Genomic DNA, 27,378 nt, shown 5'->3' with positions numbered 1-27,378 from the left:
GTGGATGGAGCTGTGCTTTGCTCCATGCTGTCATACAGCATGTTGGGGAAAAAAAGAAAAGAAATAGAAAAGCACAGAAATCAGATGCTGAAACCCTGCTGTGCAGGGAGCAGGTCCCTGATTTGGTGCTGGGACACTTTGTCTCACTGTCACAGGCTCTGCTCAGTGTTGGCTTGACAGGTTTTGTGGCTGGGGATGGGATGAGTTTACCTGAGCTTCTCCTTGTACAAAGGGGGAGGCCAGAAGCATCCCTGCACAAACAGCCCTGCAGAACACATGGCCACCTGGAGCAAAGAAGGGCCATTTCCTATCTGTTGATTCTGTCTGTGGTCTCTGAGAACTTCTTCAACTGCATTAATGCATTAAAATACAGCTCCCATTAGCCCTCAGATCATTTTCATCAGACTCATAAGCATTTCTGTTACCATGCCTTTGCCTTAGTGATGCATTACTGGTTAAACTTCAACCTGGACATCATCATTCCAGCATATCACACAACACTTGTCCTCTATATCTCAACCTATTTTCCTTTCTAACTGGTAGACAAAGTCACAGTGCTTTTTCCTGGCTTGTACCAAGCTCTTAGCACTGCCCTTGTAGTGCATTTCATTCACACATGCTCTCAAACTGAGGTTTCCTTGCCTGTGCTCATCCACATCTCCTGCTTTTGCAATGCCAGCACTTCTGTGATTGTGAATGCTACAAATGCAGCTCTAGAGGAACTCAATGGGACCATCTATTTGTCCCACCCCAGTAGTGTTCCTGCAAGAAGGACTGCATGGCAGCAAGCAAAGCAGTCAGGGAGAAGGAGGCCTCTGGGTCTTGAGCAGTTGTCCCCAGTCACTGCTTAGGGGAAGCCAAGTGGGCAGTGGAGCCCATGGGTATGGTGCTGAGACCCTTCCCCTGGCAAACCTAAACTGGGGTCTTCCCCTCATTGTATCAGCAAGTGGCTGGAAAAAGCTGCTCCTGTTGGGGCAGAAAGGGGCTGTGTTTGGGGAATCATTGGTTGGGTCAGGATGGGCACCTCTCATTGCTTCCACCAGGCAGAAGGATGCTGTGGGATGCCAAGTAGGGCACCAAACCCCATCACACTGACATCCCTTTACCTGCTCCTGAAGCAGGGGCAATACAGCAGAGCTTTCTACAGGACGACACTCAGAAGAGCCCAGCATCTGGTTTTGTGACACAGTGCAATCTGTGCCTCAATTTGCCCAATTTTTCCCAGGCTAACACCAAGAATTAACGCAAGTTTATTTGTAGAGGCTGCAACCTTGTCAAGAACACAGGAGACAGCGATTGACAGGTCATTCATCTTGGAATTACTTGATAACTTCAAATATAATCATGTAATCAGCAGGAGCGTGTAATTATTATTTATGTGCACGGTGCTTACCAAATTACAGCACTCTCCAAGGCTCAGTGCGATGAGCAAATTAATTCTGCAGCAGAAGAGCTTGACCAGAAAGAGGTGTTTGCATCTGAATTTCACTAGTAAACACTGATGTATGAAATGAGCTTGGGGTTTAATTGCACATTACCTTTATTCTCAGCTCAGCTGTGAGAGGGAGCATAGGATGCTGCGTGGAAAAGTTGGAGAGGTGTTTGGTTTTGCTAGGGATGGTGGTATTAGTGTGGGAGACCCATAGTGGGGCTCCTCACCTTTAATGGGATGGTGCAGTATCCTCATGGAAAGCTGTATCCCTTCTCTGCCCTATAGGATGGTCCTGGGGCCACACAAAGCCCCCAGATGGGAAGTGAGGAGGGGTTGTGCTGGGGTTGCTTTCTCCAAACCACAAATACACCCCCAAAGTCCTTTAGAGAGGAATCAAAGTCATTTTAATCAAAGAAGGCTGAGAACACACACACACACACACACCTCCATACGGAAAGCATCGGTCAGAGCAAACCACCGAGAGAAAGGAAAAGCAGCGATGCAAACGCAGACACACACATTTGGGTTTCTCTCTTTGCTCTTTTTGCAGCTTCTTTCCCACCAGAAATGACAGCTTTGAAAAAAAAAATAAAACAAACCCAAGGGAACATAGAGCGCATCGCTTGTTGGAACACCTTTTGGATGCACAATGAAAACACACTTCTTTGGGGGTGTGGGTTCTCCTTTATATCACCAGCAGCTCTGAGATAGCACCTACCCAAATGCCCAACACAACACAGAGCAGCCCATAGGGAGTCCATTCCAGGATGTCACCCTCTGTCACCAGGCAGGGGCATGGGATGGGCTCTGGCTGTGCCATAAGCAGAGCTTCTCACCAATTTCCTCAGGGTTTGCACCATTGTTACACATCTGCCCATATGGGAATAAAGGTGGGGCCATCTGGTTTTCCTATTGTATCACTCCAGGGTGTTTTTTTCCCCTCACACACATTTGGGATGAAGGGCATTTTCTGCTGGTGATGGGTGAACTTTGCCTGCCCCACGTGAAAGGAACTGCCCCACTGGTGGTCAATGGGTGATGCTAGGAGCTGCTCCCACCATGGTACTGGGGGTATTTCTGGGTTGGGCTGCACAGTAGACAAGCAAGTGGGAAATCTCCAAGGGAGAAAGAGAAACGGAAAGGATTTGCTTCAAACTGATGAACTTTGTAAATGTTTAAGGAAAGATCCTGGAGGTTTTAGCCTGAATCTTTTAAATATATATATATATTTTCCTCTTTCTTTTCTTTAAAGTAAAAGAGATTTTGTTCCTTTCTGGTGGTGCACCCTGAGGAAAATCACATCCTACAAATCCTACAATGCTTAAACCTTCCCAGGATGGGAAATACTTAGAACTGTTCTTTACAGGGGGTGGAACTGAGGCACAGAAGTGTGAAGTGACTCCTAGCAAAGCCTGTGGGGCCTTGGAAGCAAAGCCCTGGGATGCAGAAAGCAGCCTCAGCTCACAGCCCCTCTGTGTGAGCATCCCACTGGGGGTAAAGCTTGGCTTTCAGGTCAGGGCCGGATCCTCCACTGCACACAGAGCTGCATTCTGTGACCACATGAAATAGGATGCTGAGGGCAGACCAGGGACATGGCAGAGCCCAGAAGCTGGTGTGGGGATGGAGGCTGCCACTCCTCCAAGGCACTTAATCCCAGCATGGGAGGGATTCGGCCCCGGTCTCTACACAAGGGCAGGGAGCAGCTTTGGCACTGAGCTTGGTGGAAGCAGGGCAGGAAGGGACAGAGCCACACACATCTCCACGGGGCTGTTCATCCTCACCTTTCCCCGAGCAGGGCCAGGGGGCCAGGTTGAGTCCTGAGGCTCTGACTGTGTCCTGCCTCCCTGCCCTCTGTCTCACATGGAGAAATCAGATGATAGAAGGGGCTCCAATAACCCCAGTGCTTTAAAAACAAGTGGCGTAAAGCAAAGTCCACAATCAGCCCCGCGCTCTCCGCCACCTCCATCAACTCAGAGGCTTTTGCCCACCCTGAGCAGCATTCCCAGCCAAGGGATTAATCCCTGGGGCATCCCTGCCTTAGTGTCACCTCAGACAAGTGACAAACACAGGGAGAGTTGGGACACGGGGCATTGTACTGGGATGGATGCAGACAGAGCAGCTGCTGCAACCTCTCCAGATTCCTCCTGCCACCCCAGCAGGTCACACCAGACCAAGCAGGCAACAACACATCTCAGATGTCCCACATCCTACAGGTCTGTCCTGTCTGTACAGGAGCTTCTGCAGTTTCTCATTGCCCACTACAAGTTCGTGCATCCTCTGCAAGCAGCACACCCTGCTCCTGTACCCACACAGCAGGGTCCCGTCAGGCAGCAGCCTCCTCCTGCATCACACTGCTGAGGACTGCTTGATGCTGTGGAAGCTGACCCGGGTTGGGGAGGTGGGGATGGACATAGCTCGAGCCACCCGAGCACGGATGGAGTGCTTGTCCTGCCATCGGTGCCACCGCTTCCGCACAGCTGAACGCACCTGGGGGTGACACAGAGGTAGGGAATCATTATTAAGTAACATTAATACCCATCTAACCAGCCAGCACTGAGCTATGCACGCTGCAGAGGGATTATCTGAGCTCTGCTTGCAAGAGGCAAGGGGGGGGGTTGTGTAATTTTTCCAAAGGAGAAATGAAGATCTCCTGATTCCTTTCTCTTTCCTGGTCTGGCACCAAACGGGGCTATGAAAACTCTTCAAAGGCACAAAAATAAGCTGGTGGATGATGTGAGGGGCTGGGAGGGAGGAGAGTGACAGCTGGGGACTTCTGTGGCTTGTCTGGCCCCCAGCTGGGATGGAAGCCATAGCAGGACCACACGCTGCATAACACAAGATGCTCACCAGCAAGTCCTCATCCAGTCCCTTTTCCTCTTCCATCAAAAATAGCAGCATCAGTGAGTTACTTAGCACATCTGAGCCTGTTATGTTAGGATGCTGCCAGCTGTCTTGTGTTGCTGAAAAGCAGTTTGAAAAATAACCCAGAGAGGGGTCTCTGTCTTCTCTGGAGCTTTAAAATACTTATGCTGCTGTTCCCTTGGGCTTTGCTGGTTGCTTTTGTGCATCACAGCCAGTGAAGGTGTGAGAACACTTAGGAGGAGGAGAAGGAAAGGATCAGCTCCTGGTCTCATCTCCTTTGCTTGCTGCTCTCTGAGTTTTAGGTTGGACACTGAGAGGTGCCCCTTTTCCCATAGGAGTGGGGTCTTGGGCTCTCCTGCTGCACCAAATCACATGCATGCAACCCTAAAGCATCCATTCTCAATGGTGTATTTTCCTTCCCCAAATAGGAAGAAATAGTGAGTAACTGATATTTCCTATGAGATGTTCTGTTTTGGCTGAAATTCCTCCCCAAAGCCTTGCCTCGCTTGCTGCATGTGAGATAGGAAGCAAAAATTCTCAGTTTCTCACATTTTTGGAGGCTGAGCATCTCTGTTAAATCCAGCACAGTGTCCAAACAAGCCACAACAAATGCAAAGCCTGGGAGGAAGAATTAGTAAAGGCTGGAGACAGCCTTCCAAACAGCAAAGCCCTGGAAGCTGTCAGCTGTGTTTGATTTGCATGGGGTGCTCATGGGCAATTCTTACCCAAAACAAACAGCACAAACCCACAGAACCACAGCAAACAAAACCAGAAGGAGCTGAAACTACATTTTCTATTCCCTGTGAGAAACAATTTCCTTTCTCTGTCAGATCCTCCCCGAGTAGGACAAAGCATAGAGACAGGGAATAACCTGTTCCCCTGTGTGGGTACGATGTGAGGTTGTGGTTGTGCCTGCAGCTGATGGTAACTGATCTTGCATCCCCCTCTCAAGAACAGGCAAAGACCCTCCCTCCCCCCCCAACCACCCTCAGCCCCAGTGCTCACCTCACTGTTCAGGAAGCAGTAGAAGACGGAGACGAAGAAGCCCTGGAAGGAGACAAGTGCAGAGTCACAGTGGAGTTACCCCAAGGCTGAGCATCTCTGAAGTAACACCAAGGCTTGGGAAGGTCAATTTTTTGGGATGGGGAGGAATGAAATGAGACATCAGCCACACCACGTGCTCCTCCACATCCCTTGGTGTGGGCCCTGGGATGGCAGCTGGAGCTGAGAGCCATACCTGGAAAGACTCCAGGAAGGAGTTGAAGTAGATGAAGACGATCCTGGAGATCTCATCCTCCCCTGGATTGACGAAGAACAGCATGTAGGTGATTCCCAGCAAGGGCAGCAGCACCAGTGTGGCCTTGACTGCTTTTCTGGGGAGAAACCATGGAGATGAGCTGCCACCATGCAGCACTGAGAATTGGGACCGTCCCCATCCCACTCTCAGCACCAACACGGGCAGAGTTGGTCAGTTTCCTAAAGCAATCCCCAAATAATTGAGCTGGTTTGAGCACCTTGTTTGGCTTCTCACCCAGAACGGCTGCTGGATAGCAAAGATCTGACCTTGAGCTGCTGAGCTGAGCTGCTTGGCTGAGCGAGGTCTTCGTTAAAAAGGAATTAAGGAGGGTAAGATAATTTACACCCATCGAGATGGCTTTATGAAAAACTTATCTCAGCTAATTAATTTGATATCTGTTCTTGATGAGATTACAAGAGCAGTTTGCGAGAAGCGATTTTGCTGATGCAAGAGAGAGCATGGGAAGGATAGGGGCTCACTATCTCATTTGTTTTGATTAGGGAATGAGCACAGTGCCAAGCTGACAGACTCCACCAGTGACTTAATGCCAAAAAAGGCATCCCTGGTGGGTCTGGGCTGGGTCCTACAGGAAAGCCCCAGTCACCAGTGCAAGCTGGTAGATGCCATGGGTGAACTGGCAATAGCTGAGCATGTGGGGCTTCAGCAGACAAACTGGAATACAGCGAGTAATTACAAATAGGAGATGAAAGCTGAAGGACACAACCTGCTCTGTTTTAGCTTCCCCAGGGAAGCAGCCATAGCAGTGGAGAGCCTGTTCCCTTTTACTAGTGGTCCTTCCTCCCTCTTTTAACAACCACAGATGTAATTTCCACGTGTCTTCAAAAAGCATTTAAGGTTCTCTTAGGTGTCTCCATGCTCCCATCTCTTTGTTGCTCATCTGGTGGGGCTATTTCTGTCCCTCCTCTATCATGCTAAGGTGGTTCCTAGGTCTGCTCTTACCTGTACTGGATTGTCTCTGATGTGGTTGATGCTCGGAGCTTGGTCATGAGAATCCGAACAATGTTGAACAGAAAGATGAAGTTGATCTGGAAAGCAGAGGGCAGCTGGTAAGTGTCTGCTCCCCAGTATTCTCCTCTATTCCCACAGCAGAGGAAATGTGCTGAGGGAAATGGGAACACCAAGCAAGCCAGGAATGAACCTCAAAACTGAGAAGCAGTGGATGCAGTATACATGGACCCTATTTCTCATGAGGATCCACACCGCCTTCCTTGCACTGGGAGAGGGCATCTATGTATATATTTAAGCAATAAGATATAGAAGCTATTTGCAGGATTGAAGGGTGAAGGGTGCACCAGGAGATGAGTATAGAAGGGGTGTGAGCAAAAAGTAGATGGAGAGGAGGATTGTAAAGCAAACAAAGGGATGCAGGGAGACTGGTTACCTCCTGGCTGTCAACCGCTAATGAAACTGGGGGGTGGTGCTAGGGCTGAGCACAATTGACACAGATTAGAAGTGGCCAGGCTACCTGATGGGCTGGAAAATGAAAGCAGCTCAATTACCCAGCGAGGTGATGGGAAGGCTGCTTGGTACCAGTGATTAATGCCCCCTTGGGTTTTCCTAGCATTGGGAGTGGAAGGAGGAGAAGCTGCAGGGACCTTGTGCACAGCTTTTGTCCTGCAAATGCTGATCTGATACTGGCACTGATGCTTGTGACCTGCCAACTCTGCTCTTATTTGCCCCTTCCTGAGAAAGTGAAGTCCCAGTAGATTGTTTGACCTCTGGATCAAGCATTGCTGCACAGCCAGTGGCCAGGAGCAAACTGCTGCAGAGCAAAGAGTGAGGCTGAGGCAACTCCTGATGTTTGGCAGAACACACACCTGCACCCAAACAATGCGTCAGCAGTGATGTGGAGACTGATCAGTGCTTGTAGGATTCTGCTAATGGAGGTATCCCTATCAGAACCCCTTTCCAGCCCACCTCAAGTTGTCAGGATCCACACGATGTTTCTCATCACAGCTGGGTGCTGTATGAGTGGAGGGAGCCTGACTTGCAAAGCATTGCTGCCATGGGACAGCACAGCTGGCAAGACCCAGGTCCACATACAGATGGGAAGGACCTGATATATAGCAAGCGAGGTCACTATGCCCTTACCAGAAGCACCAGGATCATGGGACCTTGATAGATGTAGTCAGTATAAACTCCTGCTCGCTTCCCAAACCAGCACCTGTAAGGCAAAGGCAGACAGTGTTGGGAACATGTGGTGTCAGGGACAGGAAGCGTCAGGGACAAGCCTGCAGCACAAGTGACAAGGTTGACTTTGACCCTTACACAATGTCCGTAGGTCACTGTCATAGCATGAAGGCAGTAAGACTTAGGCTGCTGTAGCTGGGAGTAGCTGCTATGGAACAGCTTCTCCCACACACCAGACTACATAGGGAGGTTTATACTGGTCCTATTTGAGAGTGGGAACTGGTTATTGTGGGGTAAGGAAGGACAGCCTTACACAGGGTTGGCTGTGTCCCCAGCAAACCCCATAGGAGCTAATGGTATCAATGTCCTGAGAGCATCTGGTTGAATTTTGGTTAATCATTCCTTCTCCTGTGTGCAGTAAGGATGCTCAAGTCACAAGGCAAAACTAGTGCTGCAAAACAAGGCGAGCTGCATTCACTGGAGCAGGCTCTTTTCAGTTCCACCATCCCCATGATGAACTCATCAGGTTCCTGTTAAGTCCTCCATTAACAAGTCTCTGTGAAAATGGCTCAGGTGGTGGTAGTTTATATCTCTACCGGTAGATTAAATCCCAGCTCCACTTAGCAAACACTTTGTAAGAGCTGTGGCTTAATCTAGCCTTTTCCCTTCTTAAAAATCTCATTTGCAGTTTGAAAGGAAAAATGCAGCAGCAGGAAGGGTGCGTGCTGCAGTGAGCCTAAAGGCAGGATAAAAGAAAGAATGGGAGAATATCATTTTTCCTTGCACCCTTTCCCTGTGATCTCCTGCAGGTACATCCATGCCTGCGATGTGCCAGCTCCTTGCATGACCAGGGAATTGCAATAGGGGAGGGGGAAGGAGAGCAGAGAGGCTCACTTCTCGTTGTCGTAGTACAGCTTCCCAATGGCCCAGGCGACAATGATAGGAAAGGGGATACCTGCAGATGAACACACAGACAGGTCTCAGGAGAGCAATACTGCAGCCAAATGATGATGGTCTTGCACAAGGCAAACTGATATGGGCATGCACTGCTCTCATGTTCCTGAAGGGAGCTGTTTCGAATCATAGAATCATTCAGGTTGGAAAAGACCTCCAAGATCATCTAGTCCTACTATCAGCCCATCCCCACCATGCCCACTAAAGCACATCCTTAAGTACCATTAGGTAAAACAAGAGCAGGAGCAGAGGATAGGGGTGAGTATCACTCATTGCACGTAGGGGAGGGCCCTGGTACTTACACCAGCCAATACAGATGAACATCCACTTGCGGAGCTTGTCAGTAGAATAGGTGAGGACGATGGCTGTGTGCAGGTAGCAGCCCTCACCAAACATCCAGAAGAAGTTGGTGACATGGAAGTAATTGTAGGCAGCAGTGACCAAGCGGCACCAGACCTGCCAAGAGTTTAGGAGATGCAGTGAAGAGCAGAACTACTTCAAAGAGACAATAAACAAATCACCACGGCTGCTTCTTGATGCCAAAGTAAGAACCAACATTAGCTCTGTGTTACAGTGAAGAAACTGAGCCATAGCATGACACAGACCCCAGCAGAGCAATTGTGCCCAGGTTTCCCATAAGCCTTGGTTGCTTTCCAGCCACCAAGTAGCACTATTTGACCTCTCAAGTCAGCTTTTGTGGCCTTGTCTCTAAGATCCTTGAGCTTCCCACCTACCACATTGCTCTCGTGCACCTCTGGGTTCATTGTGAGTTGCACCACAAACCATGTGGCATTGCGTAGGATGAAGGCTGTGATTAGGTTCCAGTGGATGATGTTCCTCAGGCACCGGATGCTCCTGCAGAATGGGGGGGACAAATCAGAGAGCACAACAGCTGCCTGTGGACAGAACCCAGGTGGGCTGCAGGGGAAGACAAGGCTCTTTGTAGGGCTGATTGTTTTCAAAGGAACCCAAAGCCCAGTGATGAGACACTGGGGCTGTGCCTTGCGTGATGTGGCCAGGTGATGGAGGGCACCAAGTAGGATTCTCTTCCTCTATAAGTCATTGCTTTAAAAAGTAGAGGGAAGAAAATAACCCTGAGGCAGGCATTCAGACTTGAGTGTGGCTAGAAATCAATGGCCATGGAAGGGACACAGCAGAATACCAGGTCTCCAGGTCTGCCCCCACCTGAAGGGACCTCTATAGGCTCATCCCCCCGTAGCAGGTCAAGTCTCTCACCGCAGGCGCATGAAGAGGACGAAGGCCACAAGGAGGGCCCCCAGTGAGACGCAGTGCCCCAGGTAGTTGATGATGACAGCGATGTGGTAATGCAACTTGCTCTTCTTCTGTGGAGAAGAAGACAGAGAGGGGTCAATAGGATCCCAAACCCTCCACCTCCCAGAGCTGCTCTGCAGAAACCCATTGGGGTCCACCTTGTGAAGAAGCTGCTGGAAACTGTAGATGGGGCTAATTTAGGCAGGAAATATACAAACCTGTGCAGGCAACGGGCTTGGGTACTTCACATCTTGCTCCTACATCAGCCCTGCTCAGTACTAGGACATCCCTGACACATCATCTAGGGGAAACCCTGCTGTAACTCAGCCAAGCTCACTGGCAGCATGATGCTTGATGTCTCTGTTCATTCCCTTTAGCCCTGGGGCAGATGAGAGGCTGGGATGAATTTGGGCAAAGAGAACAGGGGATCACAGGAAGGCATGAGTGATAATTAAATTAATTGATTGCTCCTGCTGTTAGGCAATCATCCAACCTGTGAATTAGCAATTAACTGAGTGAGAAAACTATTCCTGGCAAAAGATATCAGCATCCTAAATACCAGAGGTGGTTATCAGCCGTAAAAGAGCAGCCTGTATCTCTTCTCCTTTGTTCTGAGGGGTGGCTTGACCTACACAGGGGCTTGTAATTCTTGGTATCCATCCCTCTCAGCTTCCTAAATAGCTCCTTCATTTCATTGCCAGGAGGGAGATGTAGAGTTTGGGTTGTTCTGTTTTCATGGTAAGGAGCTGCAGAAGCAGAAGAGGGTAATAAATGTGGAGGATGTGCTGACCTGTACCATGCAGCCTAGGACCAAGAGAACTCACATTACAAATCCTTGGCCTTTTAACATGGAAGGAAACAGAAATCATTTTATTTTCACAAAGGAATGAAAATGTACATCAAGGATAGAGTCACATATGTTACCTACACCCTTATATAGACATGGATGCTGGTGTATGCCCAGACCCATAGCTTCTTTGGGCTATTCCTGAACCTGGATACCATTGCCCTTCAAAATTCCATCATCCATTCCTCACCCTTCTGCCTGGAACCTGAGGCATTACCAATGCCTTACCTCCTCACTGAGGATCTCCTGGCACTGGGAGTAGTTGACCCGTGCTGCCCAGCTCCCATTAGCGAGGCATTCCCTGTAGCCATTGTCTGAAAGAGAGGTGCATATTGAGGGGTTAACAGTGCCTGGAGATGGGCACAAGCCCATGGATGTGACAGATGTGACCTAAATATGTCAGTAAAGCAGGGGTCTCTGATATCAAGCATTGGGAAATGCTTTCAAGATGATCTGTCCCTTGAGATGCTGTCCCAAGCCTCCCAAAGCACTCATGGGCACAAAATGTGATATGGGAAGGTTTAGAAGCCCATCCTCGAGCTTCCTCAGACCTGGGCTGAACTGCTTTAGAAAGTGCTCCTTTCTCCTCGTTTTAGCAATCTGGAAATCAGAGGTAAACAGCTTAAAACTACATTGGAATGATTCAGACCTGCTCAAGGGCTTTGAATCTCCACCAGTGCTGTCCCTTAGTGCCCACCAAGCAGCATGAGTCCAACTCCTCCACCTGTTCCAGCAATCACCTGCAAATGCAGTGTGGAGTTGGCTGCATTAGGAGCACTCTTTGCCTCTCAGCAGGGATGGTGAGGGGCAAGGCTAATCAGGAAGGCATGGCTATGCCAGCCTAGGAGCAGCCTACAATTAGCATCAGCATAGGGCAGTGCTGGGCTTCTGATATTAACAGGAGAGACCACAAGACCACAAGGGCAATAGGATGAGACAGGGATGGGATGGCTCTTGGGCAGGCATGAATGGGAATTAATGCAAACAGACTCCTGCAAGGAAGCACCATGAAGCAGGATCTATGTGCATCTACAGCGATAACAAGGTGTGGGACAGAAAAATTGATGCTTTCTGCATGGTACAAGATGTTTCTTTCACCAAAAGTAGTGCTCAGGTGGTCAGAAACTCATCTGTGTTCTACATATTGCTCTGGGGGGTATTCCAAGTGACCTCGCTTTATCCCCTGATCCCACCACATTGTTGGCAGTGACAACTCAGCCACCTGTGCTGGAAGGAGATAACAGTGAGGTCCCTGCTCAGTTGAGGGCTATAGACCAGAGTGCCACCTCCAGCAGTACAGTTCCTTCTTCACACCTTTGAACCCAAATGGGGACATTGGCTCCCTTTTTCTTCCCAAGTGTTTGTCCACGAGCACCTGCTTATGCAATCATCTTCTCCAAAATGCGAGATGATGGATTATTTCCTATTTAGATAACATGCCCCACAGGGCACCCAAATGAGCTCCGTACCCATTGATGTTCTGTCACTTGTGCCCCATCCACTGCCCATCCCATCCCCCTTGGTGCTGCTCAACTTACTTGTGGTGTTGTACCGCACGCCATAGAAATACTCAGGGCAGGGACGAGCCACCAGTTGTCCCACTGCACTGCGGGGCCAGCATGTGCCAATCAGGTCCACCGAGGCATTGCACTGAGGCCCTGATGGAGAGAAGGGTAGAGGTTTAGTGGGGGGTCTCTGGGTCACCAAGGGCTTTCTCCAGGACCTTGAGGGTTTGTGGTCCCAGTGGAGTGCTTGGGTTGCTGTGAGCTCTGCTCGCACATAAGCTTTGTGGCAGATACCAAACATTTTCTGCACTGAGGCTCTCCAAAGAGCTGGTTGATCCTATTTGTGATCATTGCCCTGCACATTCAGATTAAGCCTGGTTAAAACACAAGCCTGGTTTCCTGACCCAGCCCTCCACCTCAGCCTGGGGTCCCCTGCTCTGGTTCTCCAAAAAGGGAAGTATCTCTTATCCCACATTTTGGAGAGGGTGAGGGAGGAGGAGTCCTTTCCTCAGCCAGGACTTTGGCACTTGGCCCCACAACAGCCATATTTTCCCATTTCCAGAGCTGGCAGGATGCTCCCCAGAGCACTTCCAAGCCCCTCACACCTCCAGGCTCCAACATCTCCTTCCTTGCCATCCCCGTTGGTCTGTTCCAGCCTTTACCAGGAAGAAAACTCCAGATTTCAAGCAGGACTTGTGTGCTTTTCTCAGCTACACAAGTGTACTAATGTAGACATTAGGTAGGCCAGATTGCAGGCTCTTTTATGTGTAATTTGTATATATTTAGAACAACATGTACTGTAGCTAAATATGTCCTAGCTCCATCTCAAAGCGAGGTAGGAAGTACAGCGACTGCAATATCAACACAATGCCACCCCCAGCAGACAGCAGGCGGGTGATGGGCAGCAGACCTTTGCAGGGCAGAGGCCAGTCCAAACCACTCCTGGGAATCAGAGCTGTTTGTGCTGCCAGTGTAGAGCCAGACATCACCATTCCCTAAGGCAACCTCCTCCACTTAGAAGCTCATTGGGTGTAAGAACACATTTTCCCCCTGACCAGGACTTGTCACATTGCAGGCTGTTGTTTGGAAGCCTTACCCAAGGATGGGTAGAGCTGGCTGAAAAGCAACCGAACAAAACAGCAAAGCATTGCATTATGATTGTGATAAAAGTATTTTTAAAGGGGGAATATTTTCTTCCATGGCTTATATGGAGAATTGGCTTCTGTGGCTTCTTGGGACATTCTCAGTGCAAAATTTCAGTGTGAAGGAAAGGAGAGTTGTCTTCATTCCTCTTTGTTAGAGAAAGAAATCTCCTCCTAATGTGTGAGCTGCAAAGCATCCGAGCGTGGTGAGCGCTGCCTTCTGCCTTCCATAGCTGGTAGTGAGAAATTAATTTTAACACTGACCTTTGCTTTTAGCTTTCTTCATGTGTACGGTTGCTGTAGCAACCTTTACTTTATGTTAACTGTTTTAATGTAGCTTTTCTTAGGAAAAAAAGAGAAGTGTTTAATCACACATGTAGAGTGCGTGTCTGTCTCATCTGCATCCATTAGGAACTGTTGTGCTCTTTAGGTGTTTTGACCCAAACTTGGCAGAGAAATAGAAGGTCACAGGCAATGAAATCTCTATTTAAAATTTTATGATAATCCACGTCCAGATAGAGAAAAGAGAACTGGTAATTGCTTCCACTGAGGACGAAGTTAAATGGTGAGTGCTCTCCCTATTAGTCACCTGGGAATTCACCCAGGTGAGAAGTCACATGAATACCTGGAGCACAAAAGATTAATTTGGAATAACCCAGCATGGGAGAATGGAACTTGCATGGTGCTAATGGCAAAAAAACTCTCTTTGGGATCAGCAGGGCTGAGCACAAGTGCTATTTTCTCTTAATCTCTTGTGCCTCAGCTTCCCTTCCTGCATCCATTTCAGGGCCAAACAAGGCTCAGCAACTACAAGTCAGCAGAGCCAGAGGCTGGCACCAAGGTATTCCACTAAGTAAAGCAAAACCAGTGCAGGACCATCAATAGCAAAACCCATGACATGGAGATTATGTGGTCAGACAAAAGTGGCACTGTTTAGTTACAGTTCTGCTCAAGTTTGGCTGTAATGCCTTTACTTATCTCCCAAGCACTTGATTCAATATTGTTTGGCACTCCACCTTAAGTGCAAGGCTACAGTATCTCTCCTGCTTTCTGAAACTCAGAAATGCTGTTCACTCCAGCACGTAGGGAAGAAAAACACTCAGCGTGGGGAAGGGTTAAGTAAAGCAGTAAGAAAGGTGCCATGGGGGCTATGCTGTCCCCTTTGCCCATCACACTGTCTGCTCCAGATGTTCCCCAGCAGCACACGGCTCCCAGCATTTAAAGCTCTGTTTAGCATGGAAATGATATGCATCAGTGCTAAAGGCATTCAGATCTCCTTTGCAGCCCGTCCTATTTGCAGGGGATTATTTTCTCAGGTTCTGCAGCCGCCTGCTCCAGCTTCCTCAGCATTGTTGGCTGTGGTCTTTGCAGCTAAAAAAAGGTCAATAAATATCCTATTTGCATCCAATTCCCCCAATTTTACTCCCTTACTGTGTGTAGAAACACAGCATCTAGGGTGGGAGAGAGCTGGTCCTGCTTTAAGACAGAGAATGTGGCACTGGGGAAGCCGTTCAAATCCCTTCTCATCCTGTTTCCTTAAGGTTTTTGCTGCTTTGAAGCAATGTAAAGCATTTCTGAAGAAAGAAGTGCTTGTCCAGGGACTTACACTGAGATGACTACTCCACAATAACTGCATCAGGATAACTATAGCAATATCCTTGCTGTTTCTGTAGAACATAGCAATATCGCTGCCTGCCCTGCTCACAGAAGCCTGAGATAGCTCCACGATAAAGCAATGCAGGCATATGAAGCCTGGCAGCTAATCTGTCAAAAGATTTGGAACAAATGTAAAGAGGGCAAAGCACATCTTACCCTGTGCCAGCATCACCAGACGTGTGGCTGCAGTGCTACAAGCCAGTGCCAGGAGGTTTGGAATAGGTTTGTACCATCAAATCACTGCTTTGCTCAAGCAAAGATTGTGCTGATAGAGTTGTGTTGGGGAAAACATCCCCATCTCACACCCCAGTAAAACTTTGCAGCTATGCAGTGCCTCAGCTGGCTGCTACATCCCCAGCAATGCTACAGCTGCTCTGCAGATGAAGCCTTTTTTCAGTTCATGCAGCACCAAAGGGGCAGGAAAGACGATGGGAAGCTGAATCACACACTTGTCCTTATGTCGAGTGATGCAGTTATTTATCTAAGGTATCTCAGGAGGCTGAGTAAGAGCTGAGATGTGTTAACTCATATCTCTACCAGCCAGGAAATGTTACTCAACAGCAGCTATCTCTGTCCATCCCTGATGTCCTCAGTGCTGTTTCTCATGCAGGCCGAAGCACTGAGCTCCTAAGGGACATTCCTTCTGCACCACTTGTATTTAGCAACCAGGGCTCCACGTCTACATCTAACCAGAACGCATTCAATGCAGCCAGTATCTTAGGGGTACCCACCACCATGAAGCATCACCCACCCCTCCCAGGCAGCTCCTCTGTGCTGGTGAAACAGAAGGAGCAATTCCACACCTCACTACTCCCAAACCAAGAGCCTTGATGAGAATGCTCTTCTTTAAAGGCTCTGAATGTCCATGATGTGTAGGTGCCAAATGCTGGAGGCAGTGAGTGAAACAGCACTGGTGGGCAACTTTAACATAGGGCTGAAACTGGGGGAGTGGAGTTATTTGCCTTCCCTTTGAGTTGAGGATGAATACTTAACCAGGCTGGGGCCACTGAAATTGCCTCAAAATAACTTGATCCTTGCTCAATTCCTACCTACAGCACTGACTTGGGTGGTATTGGATGTTTCTATTTACTTCTTTAAGTGTCCAGTCCTCAAAAAAATCCCCAGTAATCCTCCTAAGCATTCAAGTTCCACGATCCTCAATGAAAAAATAATTAAGCGGGCTAATTAAGTGTTATGATAGCGAAGTATCTTCATAATAAATTCTCAGCTTGTTGCTATTCATGCTTGCTGACCATCCCCTCGGGTCTTTGCTGTTATTCAGGAGGATAAACAAGAGGCATCATGCCAAGCTGTTGATGGGATGCATCCATGTTATGTCAGCACCTGAGATGGCTCCAAGTTAAACTTATGGAGACTATATATGTCTTTGGAACACAGTGTGTTGGATCATATATATATGAAATATGTAATGGAGTGGGTTGGTTTGGGCCATATGATATGATATGATGTGGTTGATGCTGTGTTATTTCCACGGGTAGCAGCCAGTGCTTTATTCCCTGGTTATCCCTGGGCTTTGTGCTGGGTGAGCAAGGAAGCACAATCCCTCACTGGCAGAGATTTCCTCTGTAACGTGGCTAAAACAGAGCGAAGCAGTTGGCAGGGACGTTACAGCATCCAGTCCAAAGTGCAGTTTAACGGCACTGAGATGTGCTAACACACTGCTTCCTACCAGAAAACCTCAAACTGTCACCGTCTTCCCTTTTCCCCGATGACAAACATGTGAATAAAAGCAAGTTTCTATCGACATTCCCATTTCCCAGATGATGGAGCTGAATGGCTTCATCAATACCCGCATACACTTAAAACACTGTGATTTTTCCATATAGGTGAGTACAAATTTATCAGCCACAGTATCACTACTCCCCGTCAGTGCTGAGTCCCTGCCAGGATTCACTGCTGCCTATTTAGCCCTTTTTATTAGTATTTCTGCATCGGTAGGAGAGATGCCAACCAGGCTGAAGGGAGAAGAGGCATTGATGTTGTTAATTTGACCTTTATGAATTTCAAATCCAGTCTCTTCCCCTGGGGAGGCAGCAAGTGAATAGAAGAGCTGCAGCAGGGCAGGGATGGCTGTCGCAGTGCTGCTGGTGTGGAACTGGAGAGCATGGAAGGCTCCTGGTCACACTGTCACCCTCTGCAAAACACACCTGCCCCACAGCACACACAATGAAATGTTCACATTGCTCACTGCTCTTCTCTGCTTCTCAGTCCCAGGCTTTCGCTATAGCTTCCCCAGCTCAATTTGTTTTATTTGAATGCAAAGCTATTCTCCCTTCTCCCCTAGAAGAAAGCTCAAGTATTTTAAATGCAAACAAACATGCATTTTTATTCAGCTCTGCCTGGCTTTGGTGTCACTTCCTTTTGCTTTAGGTGAATGTGCAGTGGTCCGAATCACTTCTTTCCTGGAAGGAGTCAGCTGTGCTTCTTGCTCTCTTCTGGGCACGCACAGGGGATTAAGGATAACAATTTATTGTGATAACAATTTAACAGCTTGAAGAAGTGAATCGTGCAGCCAGAAGTACCAGAGCTATTAGCAATTGGGTGCCAACTCCTTGGGCTGATCCAAGCCTGAATGCTATGAAAGGCAAAATAACCCCTTAAGCACTCGCTCTGCTTGACTGCTTTTTGCTGGGCTGCTCTGGGAAAGCCTCACCTATTAGTTAGGCTTCCCCATCTACTCAGACTCCCCTTTCCTTCCCAGTGAAAAGGCTGCAGTGAGAAGCATTCTTTTGACAGTGGGATGCTTCATCCCCATGGGCAAAATGACCTCATCTCTCTGCAAAAGCTTTGTGGCAAGGGGAGAAGCAGCTGCATACAGACCCCAGGGAACTGAAATCAGGAAGGTAATTTGCTGTCTGCAGCAATCTGAAGGCTGGGAGCCCTTGGGACAGGGACCTTTCAACCCTGAACAAGGTTGATCTTCATTGTTTCTCTTTGATAAGTTTAATTAAGCTAAATTTCTTGGCTTCCAGGTGTTTAGAGGTGCAAGCTGACCTGGCTTCTAATGCACCTTCTTGGTCTCAAGTCCAGCTTAACATGGTTTCTACTTGGAGGAGCCTTTGCAGTAGAGCAGCCAATCTGAATGCACGGATACCCACTGAAAGGCACTGTGGATGACTACAATAATAGTTTGGACCATCATGCCTATGCAGCCGGTGAGCATCACCTGCATCTCTCTGCACCACTCTGTTCTAAGCAGAGAACTTTCCAGCTCAGTGCATGCACCTCAGAGCACCAGCAATAGAACCACCCAGCCTTGCATCCTCGTTAAGTGTAAAATCGAGTAAGGAAGGGACTGGCAGTGTGAGAAGGGTGAGAACCTGGGCTGGGATGATTTTTGGAGGAATGATGCTATAGCAGAGCCTGTCTGTGCATCCAGCTGATGCCCAATGTGCTGTGTGCTGGAGGATCCTTGAGCTCGTGTTGCCAGCATGTGCCATTTCCCAAGAGTTATGCAGACATTAACAAATTAAGTCTTGTAGCCTTGCTGCAATTCCCATTAGCATCATCTTAACAAGTCCTCGCTTCAAATAGCCTCAAAACAAAGTTGCCAGTTTTGTGAACATCTCTTCCTCAGAAACGCTGCCTAAATCAGGCAGGGCTTAAACAGACCCCAAGGATGAGGGCTGACGCTGAGCTTCACTTACCAAACAACAGCCATAGGACAATTAGTTTTAGATAAGCCCCCATCCTGAGCTGGGAGCAACTCTCACACGCACCATCCCCATATCCATCAAGTTACCCATGCGTGGTAGGTAGGATGGAGGAGATTTTGCAGATTTAAAGCCTGGCCTGCTGTGCTCCCCATCCCAAAGAGATAGATGCTGTGGTACACTTGCTCCTGAATAGCTTTGCACTGCTAAATCCCAATGCAAGGAAGTCTGATGCCTGCAAAAAGCATTGCCTGCTGCTTGGAAACGCTCCCTGCTCTCTACCCTGGGTTCAGGAAGCGACAGCACAGGTGACAGGGGCCATGAGCTGAGCACAAGGAGGCTCCATGCCTTGGGCCATGGGCCAGCTCCTCCATCACAGGAAGGTCTGGAGGTGCTCCCCACAATTCATGGGTCAGAGCCAGAGACACATTACACCAAGAAAGACAAGCAAGAAGTAAACCAATACCATTTATCACTGCTTAACTTGGCCAAGGACAAACACCTTGTGGAGTAATGAAACCTTCAGGGAGCAAAGCCCATGAGTGATGGCCAGGCTTCTCTGCATAGCCCCCAGGACGTGCAGGCACTTCCATTTCTATCACCAGCCATGCTTTACCCTTGGCTTTCTACCCTCATGCTTCAGGTTGGGGATGCTCCTCGCCACAGTGCCCTGGGCTCTGCTAAACATCCAGGCACTGAATCAGCCAGTGCCCAGCTGGAATTGTTTAAAAAGGACTTTTTAATGTTGTTGTTAATGGGAGCAGTGTGGCAAGGAGCCATCCATCACCCTGATGGAAAGATGCTCTACTGAGCAGGGACTGGGTCAAGCTGGGCAATTGTTTGATGCATGCTCTGTCCTCTGTCAATTACAGAAACAAAATGAGTTCTGAAGCAACCCTGGACCAGGGAGGATCTTCCTCCTGCTGCCTTGAAGCTCCTCTCCCTCTCCCTCTCCCTCACCCTCTCCTCTCCCTCAGCCACTGTTCCTCCCCCCAGATCTATCAACAACCCAGAGCCATCAGCGCTGAGGTGACATCTAAATCATATCTTTAATGTAGGACAAAACACAATGCTTTGTGGGCCTGACCTATATGGGTACAAACCCTTTCAGGGGTGTTGGATATAAGTGAGGTGCCCATGACTTTGTTGGTGTCACCCAGCTTGACTGAGCCAGCCCGAGCCACGTCCCTAAGAGCTGCTTCCATGAACCCAGCAGTGCTCAGTGGCACAACACTGAAAGTACTGGGGACAGAGGACAGCTGAGCCCTGAACACATCACGGATGTGCTGCTTTGGTGACGTGGTGTGTGCAAAAAGCCACAGCTTCTTGTTGTCACCTTTGGGCATAGGGGTGGTGAAGGGGTGCAAACATAGGGGACAGTGGCTCCTGGTTAACAGAGGGCAGTTGATACTGAGGACCACTTTGGCTCCTGATGTCCTTGGGTGCAGTAGGGAAGTGGCAGCATAGAAGCAGGAGCAGAGCTGGTGTCTCTTTGCCCACCTCTCCTCCAGCCCAAAGCACGTTTATTTTTCCTATTTTTAGCTCTCCTGAGCTCTGCATCTTCCACCTGCCTCAACTGACACTGCAAACTGCTGATGCAGTGATCACCACAGGGCTGCAATGCAGCCTCAGCACATTCCCACCCCCAGAAAGGGTCTCACCCTCACCTGGCCATCCTTGCTACCAGGTGCCCTGAGCATGATCTGGGGACACAGGACACTCACCTGTGTGGTTGGTGGTGGGTAGCAGGCTCTCACAGTACTGCTCTTGGATGGAGGCTGCAACGAGGTTATCCCGAAGGAGAAACACCTGCATGAAGAGAGAGAAGATGGGAACAGCTTTACGCACACAACACGCAGCTTCCTCACACCTCTGTTCCCTCCTGGATGTGGCAGCAGGTGGGTCTGATCTGAGCTTCCCCACGCCTTGATGGGTGTCCTCCCCAAATCTGCATGCACCCATTTACAGGACTGCTTTTCCACTCTTGGGGACTCCTATTATCTTCTCTTTTCTCCAGCCATTGTTCTTCTTCCCCATATATTTCCCCAGTGACCCACACTGCAGCCCTGCACAACCCCTGCTGAGCTTCAGTTTCTCCTGTTTAGCATTTTAATCACCACTTTTAGCATCTTTGCATCCCAAGAGCAGGCAGAGGAAACATGATGAGCCTGACACCACGTTCAGATTTGTGATACCTTATTAAAATCACAGCCTTGTAAGCTGTCAGCAGGAAAATGCATCATTAAAGGGATCTGATCCACAGGGTCAGGATGAAGCCTTCTCTAGGAGAAGGGCTTGTCTGCAAGCATTGCCGTTCCCCTTGCATGGGGAAGCACTGACCACAAACAATCCTATTGGCAAAAGCTTCTCCAGAACATCTCCTGGGTGGCTCCGCAGCTGCTTTGGAAGTGAGAACCACCGAGTCCATCTGTCCAGGGAGCTATTTTGGAAAAGCTGCTGCTGAAGGATTGTTTCTGGCAGAGATTGCAATGACCTCTTCAGCCCTGCGTGGCAGGAGCAATGAAGTGATTCCATCTGCGATGAATGGATGGGATGAATGAGGGATGGCAGGGGCCAGTCCCTGTGCTCAGAGGATGGCCACCAGCAGTCACTGAAGCTAAGGAGACTCCTTCCCCACATCCGGGCTGCTCTCCAGTGCTACATCTCCCTTCCTGTGTGCCATTTACCTTCACAATCATTCTGGGTAGGGAAGACACATTCCTCCCCATGTCTTCTAGTGTTGGCACACTCAGAGATCTCCTACCCCCTCCTGAAGCATCAGCAGGATGTGTTCAGACGGGGAGACAAGCTCCGCACCCACTTGCTCTTTTCCAAACAACTATTTACTGCCTTGGGAAGCTGGTTTTGACAGCAAGCGAGATGTCAGGCAGACGTACAAACAGAGCTGAGAATAGCTCCCTTGTTATGACTGCTCCAGATGGCACAATGGATCCAGCAGCATAACCCTGCCCCAAATGCATGCACTGCAAGGGACTGGAGCACTTGTTCCAGTCCTGCAGGATCCCACCATACCCAGTGATGCTCTGCATGAGGCTGGGCTCTGGGATCAACACAGATGAAGCACAACCCCAAACATGAGAGCTCCCTAGATCCAGAGATAGGGTAATTGGGCTGCAGGGGTCCATCCCCTCTGCTTTAGTGCCTGCCAGACCTGTGGCTCACTGCATGGGCAGCTGGGACTCAAGGTTTCTTCCCAGAAGGGGCTGGGATGGTTTGTTCAACTGAGCAGATCTGCAAGTGTTAATTGGATGTGATGGTGCTGATCGCAGCCTGCTCAGCCTGGCAGTGCCCATCCTCCTTCCAGACACAGGGAGAGGTCTTGGCACTGGACTGCAGCATGGGCTGAGCTACAGCTCGAGGGGTGAGGATGGAGCGATGGAGCACAGGTATCAGCTCTGAAAAGGCTTTGAAAATGGGCTAAAATAGCAAAAATAAATAAATAAATAAATAAATAAAATAAAATTAAGAAAATAAAATCTTCCAAATCAAACAAAAGGCTTATTTTCTTTTTTCCACCTGATCCCCTCAGCCACACTGCTAGCAGGGTTAAGGTGGGGACTCCAGGTGCATTTGCACAAGCCAAAAGCATCCCAGCACCCTGCTGGTCAGGCTCCTATGTGTACTTTGTCCCCTGCTGGTTGCTTTAACCCCTCCGCAGGCTTTACAGAAGGAATAGGTCAAAGCTCCGTCCTTGCATCCCCACTGTCAGCCGCCACATGGCACCCAGTGGGTCCCAGCCTGGCCGAGCTGGAGCCACACACACCCCAGTGTCCCCTTCCCTTGGCCCTCCTGCTCTTGCTTTGACACAGAGTGCAGCCAATCCTGCTCTACAGCAAAGAAAAACCTTTGTGATCTCTCTTAGGCTGCCAAAAATCACAGAGCGCTTCAGCTGAGCATTCAGCTGTGGAGGGAAAGGTAAGCAATCTGCTTTTGCAGAAGCAGTTGCTCTGCACAGAGGTCCTGCTCTGCCAGTGTGTGCTCCTGTAAGCACGATGCTCTGCCAGGAGTTGCATGGCTCTGTGTTGGAGCAGCTCCTCCTTCGCTTGCAGCCAACCACGGCTTCAGCACTTCTCACCCCAGCCTACATTAATGTCTCTCTTACACACACCTGGAGGCATCACAGCTGATGCTGAGGATACTTGGTTAAGCCTGGAGCTTGCAGGACACCAAAAGGTGACACTGCTCCATCGTTTCTGCCCTCTGCATTGCAAACACTCTCTGTGGTCAGTGTGTCACCCCCAACGTATCCAAATTGGATCAGAAAGGAAACTGAGGCACATGGGAGAACCTGCTTAGGATTGTTCACACTTTGCTACACCACATGGGGCAGGTTGTTTGCATCACATTCCACCAGCTAAGCTGAGCTGAACATGTTTTTGGGGAACCTTGGCCTGAGGATGCTCATTGCTTATATGGGTGTGAGAAGCAAGCTCTGACACACACGGAGGCATATGCACAGGGCATCTGTCTCTCTGACCTGCCTCTGACCTAGCAGCAAAATTCAATTAACAACAATTAGGAATTAATGTTCCCCTGCAGTGCTTTCTCTCTCCAAAGCAATCCACACATATTAATTAATATGTTAACATCTGAGTCAAACATCACCCCCCCCCCCATCCCATACTACCCAGGGATGGGCTTGTTCCCCCTCGAGATCTCATTGCCTTGAACAAGATTGGATCTGCATGGCAGAAGGGCTGACAGACAGCTCGGAGCAGAGAGAGAGAGAGAGATGGTTCGGAGCCTAATTAGCAATCTAAGACGGGGGTTTGAGTTTTCCACAGCTGACAGAGCTGTAATTGGAGAACAGAGTGATTAGCGGGATGTGAGCCAGTGGCTTTGCACAGAGAGGTCAGTGGGACTGATGGATGGGTGGTGATGGCCTCTGAAACCCCTCAAAGGGCAGGAGGGGGGTTTTGTAAGCAGAAGGGAGAGGGATTGGCTTGGTTGGTTTGGTCAGTGCAGGAAAACTCTCTAGATGAAGGCAGCTGGATGGAAGGGCATCACATCCTCCTGTGGTACCATTTGGTAACAGGAGCTGAGCTGGTGGGACACCCCTCTGGAGACGATTTTTATGGTCTTTTCTCCCAGTCAGATGCCTCCAAAACTTGGTTTCAAGCCACACTTCAGGCTGCTTTCCCCAGGAGGATGCACCCATGGTTGCTCACCATGACATGAGCACAGCAGCAGCATCCCTGCAGGTGTTCCTGCTGTAGGAACCCTTTCCACTCTCCTGGTGTTGCTCCCCAGCCCTGCTGGGCTCCCTGCCAGGCTGCAGCAACAACTCACACTCATTCTTCAATGAGCGTGGAGGAAGAAAATTCCTCCTGGAGGAATCCCTATGTACAGACAGGCTCAAAGCAAGAACCCCAGGAGGGGTTTTCCTATTGCTGATGTTACTGTGCTAACACTTCCACCTGGAATTAAAACATGTGAATTGATGAGTTCAGCCATGCTTAGAGGGTCAGCCCCTGTCACCATGCAGACAGAAGCTTCGATGTGAGTATTTATTACATTTGGAGCCTCCCTGAGCATGCTGGATGCAGAACATAACAAAAGAATATCAATCAGGGTTAAGTGAAAGCCTGTAAAACCTGATTTATGGGAAATTAAAGTGTTTCCTAGATTACACTCCAATCTTTTGCTTCATGTAAATAATTCCAATTTCGGTTATCTATCACAGGGGACATGGATTTTGGGGGGGATGGGTGAAAAAATGAATGATACCATTCAGATGTTAAAAACTAAAATGGCAAGCAAGCTGGTGTAGGGGACACTGGGAATCAAAGCAGCTCCTAAAGCATCTGAATGGGCCAGAGCAAAGGCTGCTCAAGGAGATGGGCACACACATAGAACTGCTTTGCTGAAGTGTTTGTATTAAACTCCCCTATGAACTTTAAATATGGGAACTCTGAAAATCTTCGCTTTGGGGGTTGGAGACTTCTTGCCCCCATTTGCCCCATGGTCCTCCCTCATGTTTTGAGGGCCATGCCCTGGGCTGAGCATCTGCCGTTTAACTCCCCTCTAATTTTCCAGTTTATCTCTATTCACAGCTGGGGAAACCCCAATCACACCCCACACACAACTTCTGAGCCAGCCCTATGTGGGCTATCTCGTGAGCAAGGCTGTATTTTAGGGCAGGGTCAAGCCTTCTCTGCAGGCTACGCTCCCTGAATTTCTATATATTCATTCTATGGCAATAGAGCAGCTATTCTGAGAACAAGGTGTGCAATTTCCATTCAGTTTTCCATTGAAGATGTGAAACCACAGGGGTGAGCTCATGCACACTGAATCAACTCCAGCATTTAAAGAAAGCAAGGTCCAGAGGAGAACCCTGGGGTTGGCAGCACATCCTACATTGCAAAGAGTGGGAAACTGGCTTTAGGTTTATTGCTGCTAAGGAGGATCAAGAAAGAGGGGAAACCACCCCCTGCCATCACACCTTGGCTTTCCAGTATTATCAGCCCCACTAATGCCCATCAGTTCCTGACACCAGGTGAACTCAATTCTTTTTCAGCCACTCGTTTGCTTTGTTTAAATGATGTGCAAGATGCCAGAGTATTCTGAAGCAATTTTGGCTGCCTGTCCTATCTGTCCATCACCCCTGCACAACAAGATGGACAAAACAATCAATCATAGAATGGTTTGGGTTGGAAGAGACCTGAGATTCCAAACCTCTTGATCACATTCAGGGTTGCCAGCTGCTAGATTTAGTAGTAGACCAGACTTCCAAGAGCCCCATCCACCCTGGCCCTGAATATCTCCAAGGATGTGAAATAACCTCTCCAAGCAACCCATTCCAGCACCTCACCACCCTCACAGAGAAAAAACCTCCCCTGATATTTAATTTAAATCTCTTCCCTCCTTTAGTTTAAAACCATTCCCCCCCCCGCCCCCCGTCCTATCACCACCTGCCCATGTAAAAAGTTCAATTCCCTCAGGTTTATAAATTCCCTTTAAATACTGGAAGGCCACAACGAGGTCTCCCCACAGCCTTCTCTTCTACAGGATGCTTTTTGTGATCTCAAACTCTAGAAGGGTTTGGAGGATTCAGTCCCACCCTCACAACGATATCATGCTTGGGGAACACATGGGAGCAGCTAGAGAAGCCTTTAAGCCTGGGGGGGATCTAGGAAGGCAAAGGAGCCCTCATCCCACTGCCTCTGGGCTGGTTTTGTGACCCATCTTTGCTTCATATTCCCCATCTCAGACCCTTCCCCTATCAAAGCAGGGCAGTGGCTTTGCCAGTGTTGTACCTGTGATAACAGGGGGACCCTGGGGTGTGGGGGAAAGAGCTCCCACTCTCTCCCACTTTCCTTTCTCATATTAGAGGCAAGCAAAACCTGCATCAGGCAACACAACTGCAGAAAGAGCTCTTATAAAACAGGACTGGGGCTGTGCACTTAAAGGAGCGAGGAGCTTTGCAACACAGCAGCAGCTTGGCAGGGTGCTCAGCAGGCACAGATCAGTTCCTCTCACCCAGGTGAGAACTTTTTATCCCAAAGGTGCAGCCAAATTTAAACTGCGAGAGCCCAGATTGTGGGTACGAACCTCAACGGTGCTAACGGGGTGAGCTGACTCTCTGTGTTTGCTGTCCTTTTAACTCTGCAGTCACAACTGGGCCACTGAGACAGCATTTTGCAGAGAGCAAGGCACATTTATTCGTTTTTTTAACCCACTTGACACAGAGATTTAACCATCATTGTGGTCACTGTATTTAGCTGCCCACTCAGGATATGATTGGAAATCCTTCCCATTCCTTATTTCCCCATAGTCTGGGGTCTACCCCATGCTTTGGGCTGGGAGTAACAGATGAGCCCTCAGGGAGGGAAGAATATTGCTTCTGACAAAGCATTTGCATTTTGTGCAGAGCTGCAAAATTAGCAGTGGCTCCAGTTCCACAGCAAGCAATTTCAGGGAGGAAAGTCTTCTGCTTTGCAGGTGGGGGGTTGGGGAGAAAGGAGAGGTTTCCTTAGGAAATCAATAAAAGAGGGGGAAGAATGAAGCTTTGCACTTGTGCTGTCCCCATCCATCACACCCCCAGCGCAGCCACCCCCTCCTACAGCTAAAGGGAAACTGGTAGCACCGGGAGCATCCAGTGAGGGAAGGGAACCTGGTGGCGAATCCCTGGACCCAGCCCCCCAGTTTTGAGCTCCTGCCGAGAGCCCACGCTGAGCTGGGGGAACCCCCGGGGGTCGCTGAACTGTATTTTCCCCTTTGACTTTTCCTTTCCTTCAAAGAAAGGGAAAAGTCGGAGACACGGAGCGGGTCAGGGTGCGAGGGAAGGAAGGCAGAAGAGTCCTCCTAGGATAAAGGTCTGGCGAGCACCTTACCTGCAGGAGAAAGAGGAGGAGGGTAGGACGCGGGCCGGACACCATCCTTAGCTCCCTCCGCACCCAGAGACCCGGGGCATGGCCGGTTCCGCTTCCGTCGGGGCTCTAAATCCTCAGGCTCAGGTGCCTCCACCGTGCCCCTCTCGCTGCCTTTTATAACCTCCTTGCGAACCGCTCCGGCTGCCAGCCCACCCCGCAGCTCGCTCACGGATGGGCTGCACCCCTCCCCACT

General features: G+C 49.2%; 1 protein-coding gene across 2 annotated transcripts; it reads right to left on the bottom strand.

Annotated features, from left to right (window-relative positions):
• Nucleotides 1-1,813: 1,813 nt before the first annotated feature.
• On the bottom strand, nucleotides 1,814-27,378 carry CRHR1 (corticotropin releasing hormone receptor 1). Of its 2 annotated transcripts, XM_015885972.2 has the most exons (13): nucleotides 27,147-27,378; nucleotides 20,517-20,601; nucleotides 12,354-12,473; nucleotides 11,044-11,129; nucleotides 9,933-10,039; nucleotides 9,431-9,551; nucleotides 8,999-9,152; nucleotides 8,637-8,697; nucleotides 7,704-7,776; nucleotides 6,552-6,637; nucleotides 5,532-5,667; nucleotides 5,300-5,341; nucleotides 1,814-3,919 (listed from the first exon to the last, which is right to left on the bottom strand). In XM_015885972.2, the coding sequence occupies exons 1-13, from the start codon at nucleotides 27,189-27,191 to the stop codon at nucleotides 3,779-3,781; spliced, it is 1,257 nt and encodes a 418-aa protein (XP_015741458.1). In that variant the 5' UTR covers nucleotides 27,192-27,378; the 3' UTR covers nucleotides 1,814-3,778. The 2 variants fall into 2 exon arrangements, with proteins under 2 accessions (XP_015741458.1, XP_032296788.1); XM_032440897.1 differs by lacking the exon at nucleotides 27,147-27,378 and having other exon boundaries at nucleotides 20,517-20,805.

Source organism: Coturnix japonica, chromosome 27 (assembly GCF_001577835.2).
Source record: "Coturnix japonica isolate 7356 chromosome 27, Coturnix japonica 2.1, whole genome shotgun sequence".
Taxonomy (NCBI): domain Eukaryota; kingdom Metazoa; phylum Chordata; class Aves; order Galliformes; family Phasianidae; genus Coturnix; species Coturnix japonica.
The sequence above is the reverse complement of the archived record's forward strand: the minus strand, read 5'-3'. Positions and strand labels throughout refer to the sequence as shown.

What these genes read in the sequence shown, in the direction of transcription:
- CRHR1 (XM_032440897.1), bottom strand. Translation starts at nt 20,754, where the DNA reads ATGGGTGCATGCAGATTTGGGGAGGACACCCATCAAGGCGTGGGGAAG. An exon ending in CTGTACTACGACAACGAGAA is followed by an intron (nt 7,777 to 8,636) that starts GTGAGCCTCTCT and finishes TTTGCCTTACAG; the next exon opens with GTGCTGGTTTGGGAAGCGAG. An exon ending in CCTTCCTGGAGTCTTTCCAG is followed by an intron (nt 5,342 to 5,531) that starts GTATGGCTCTCA and finishes GTCTCCTTCCAG; the next exon opens with GGCTTCTTCGTCTCCGTCTT.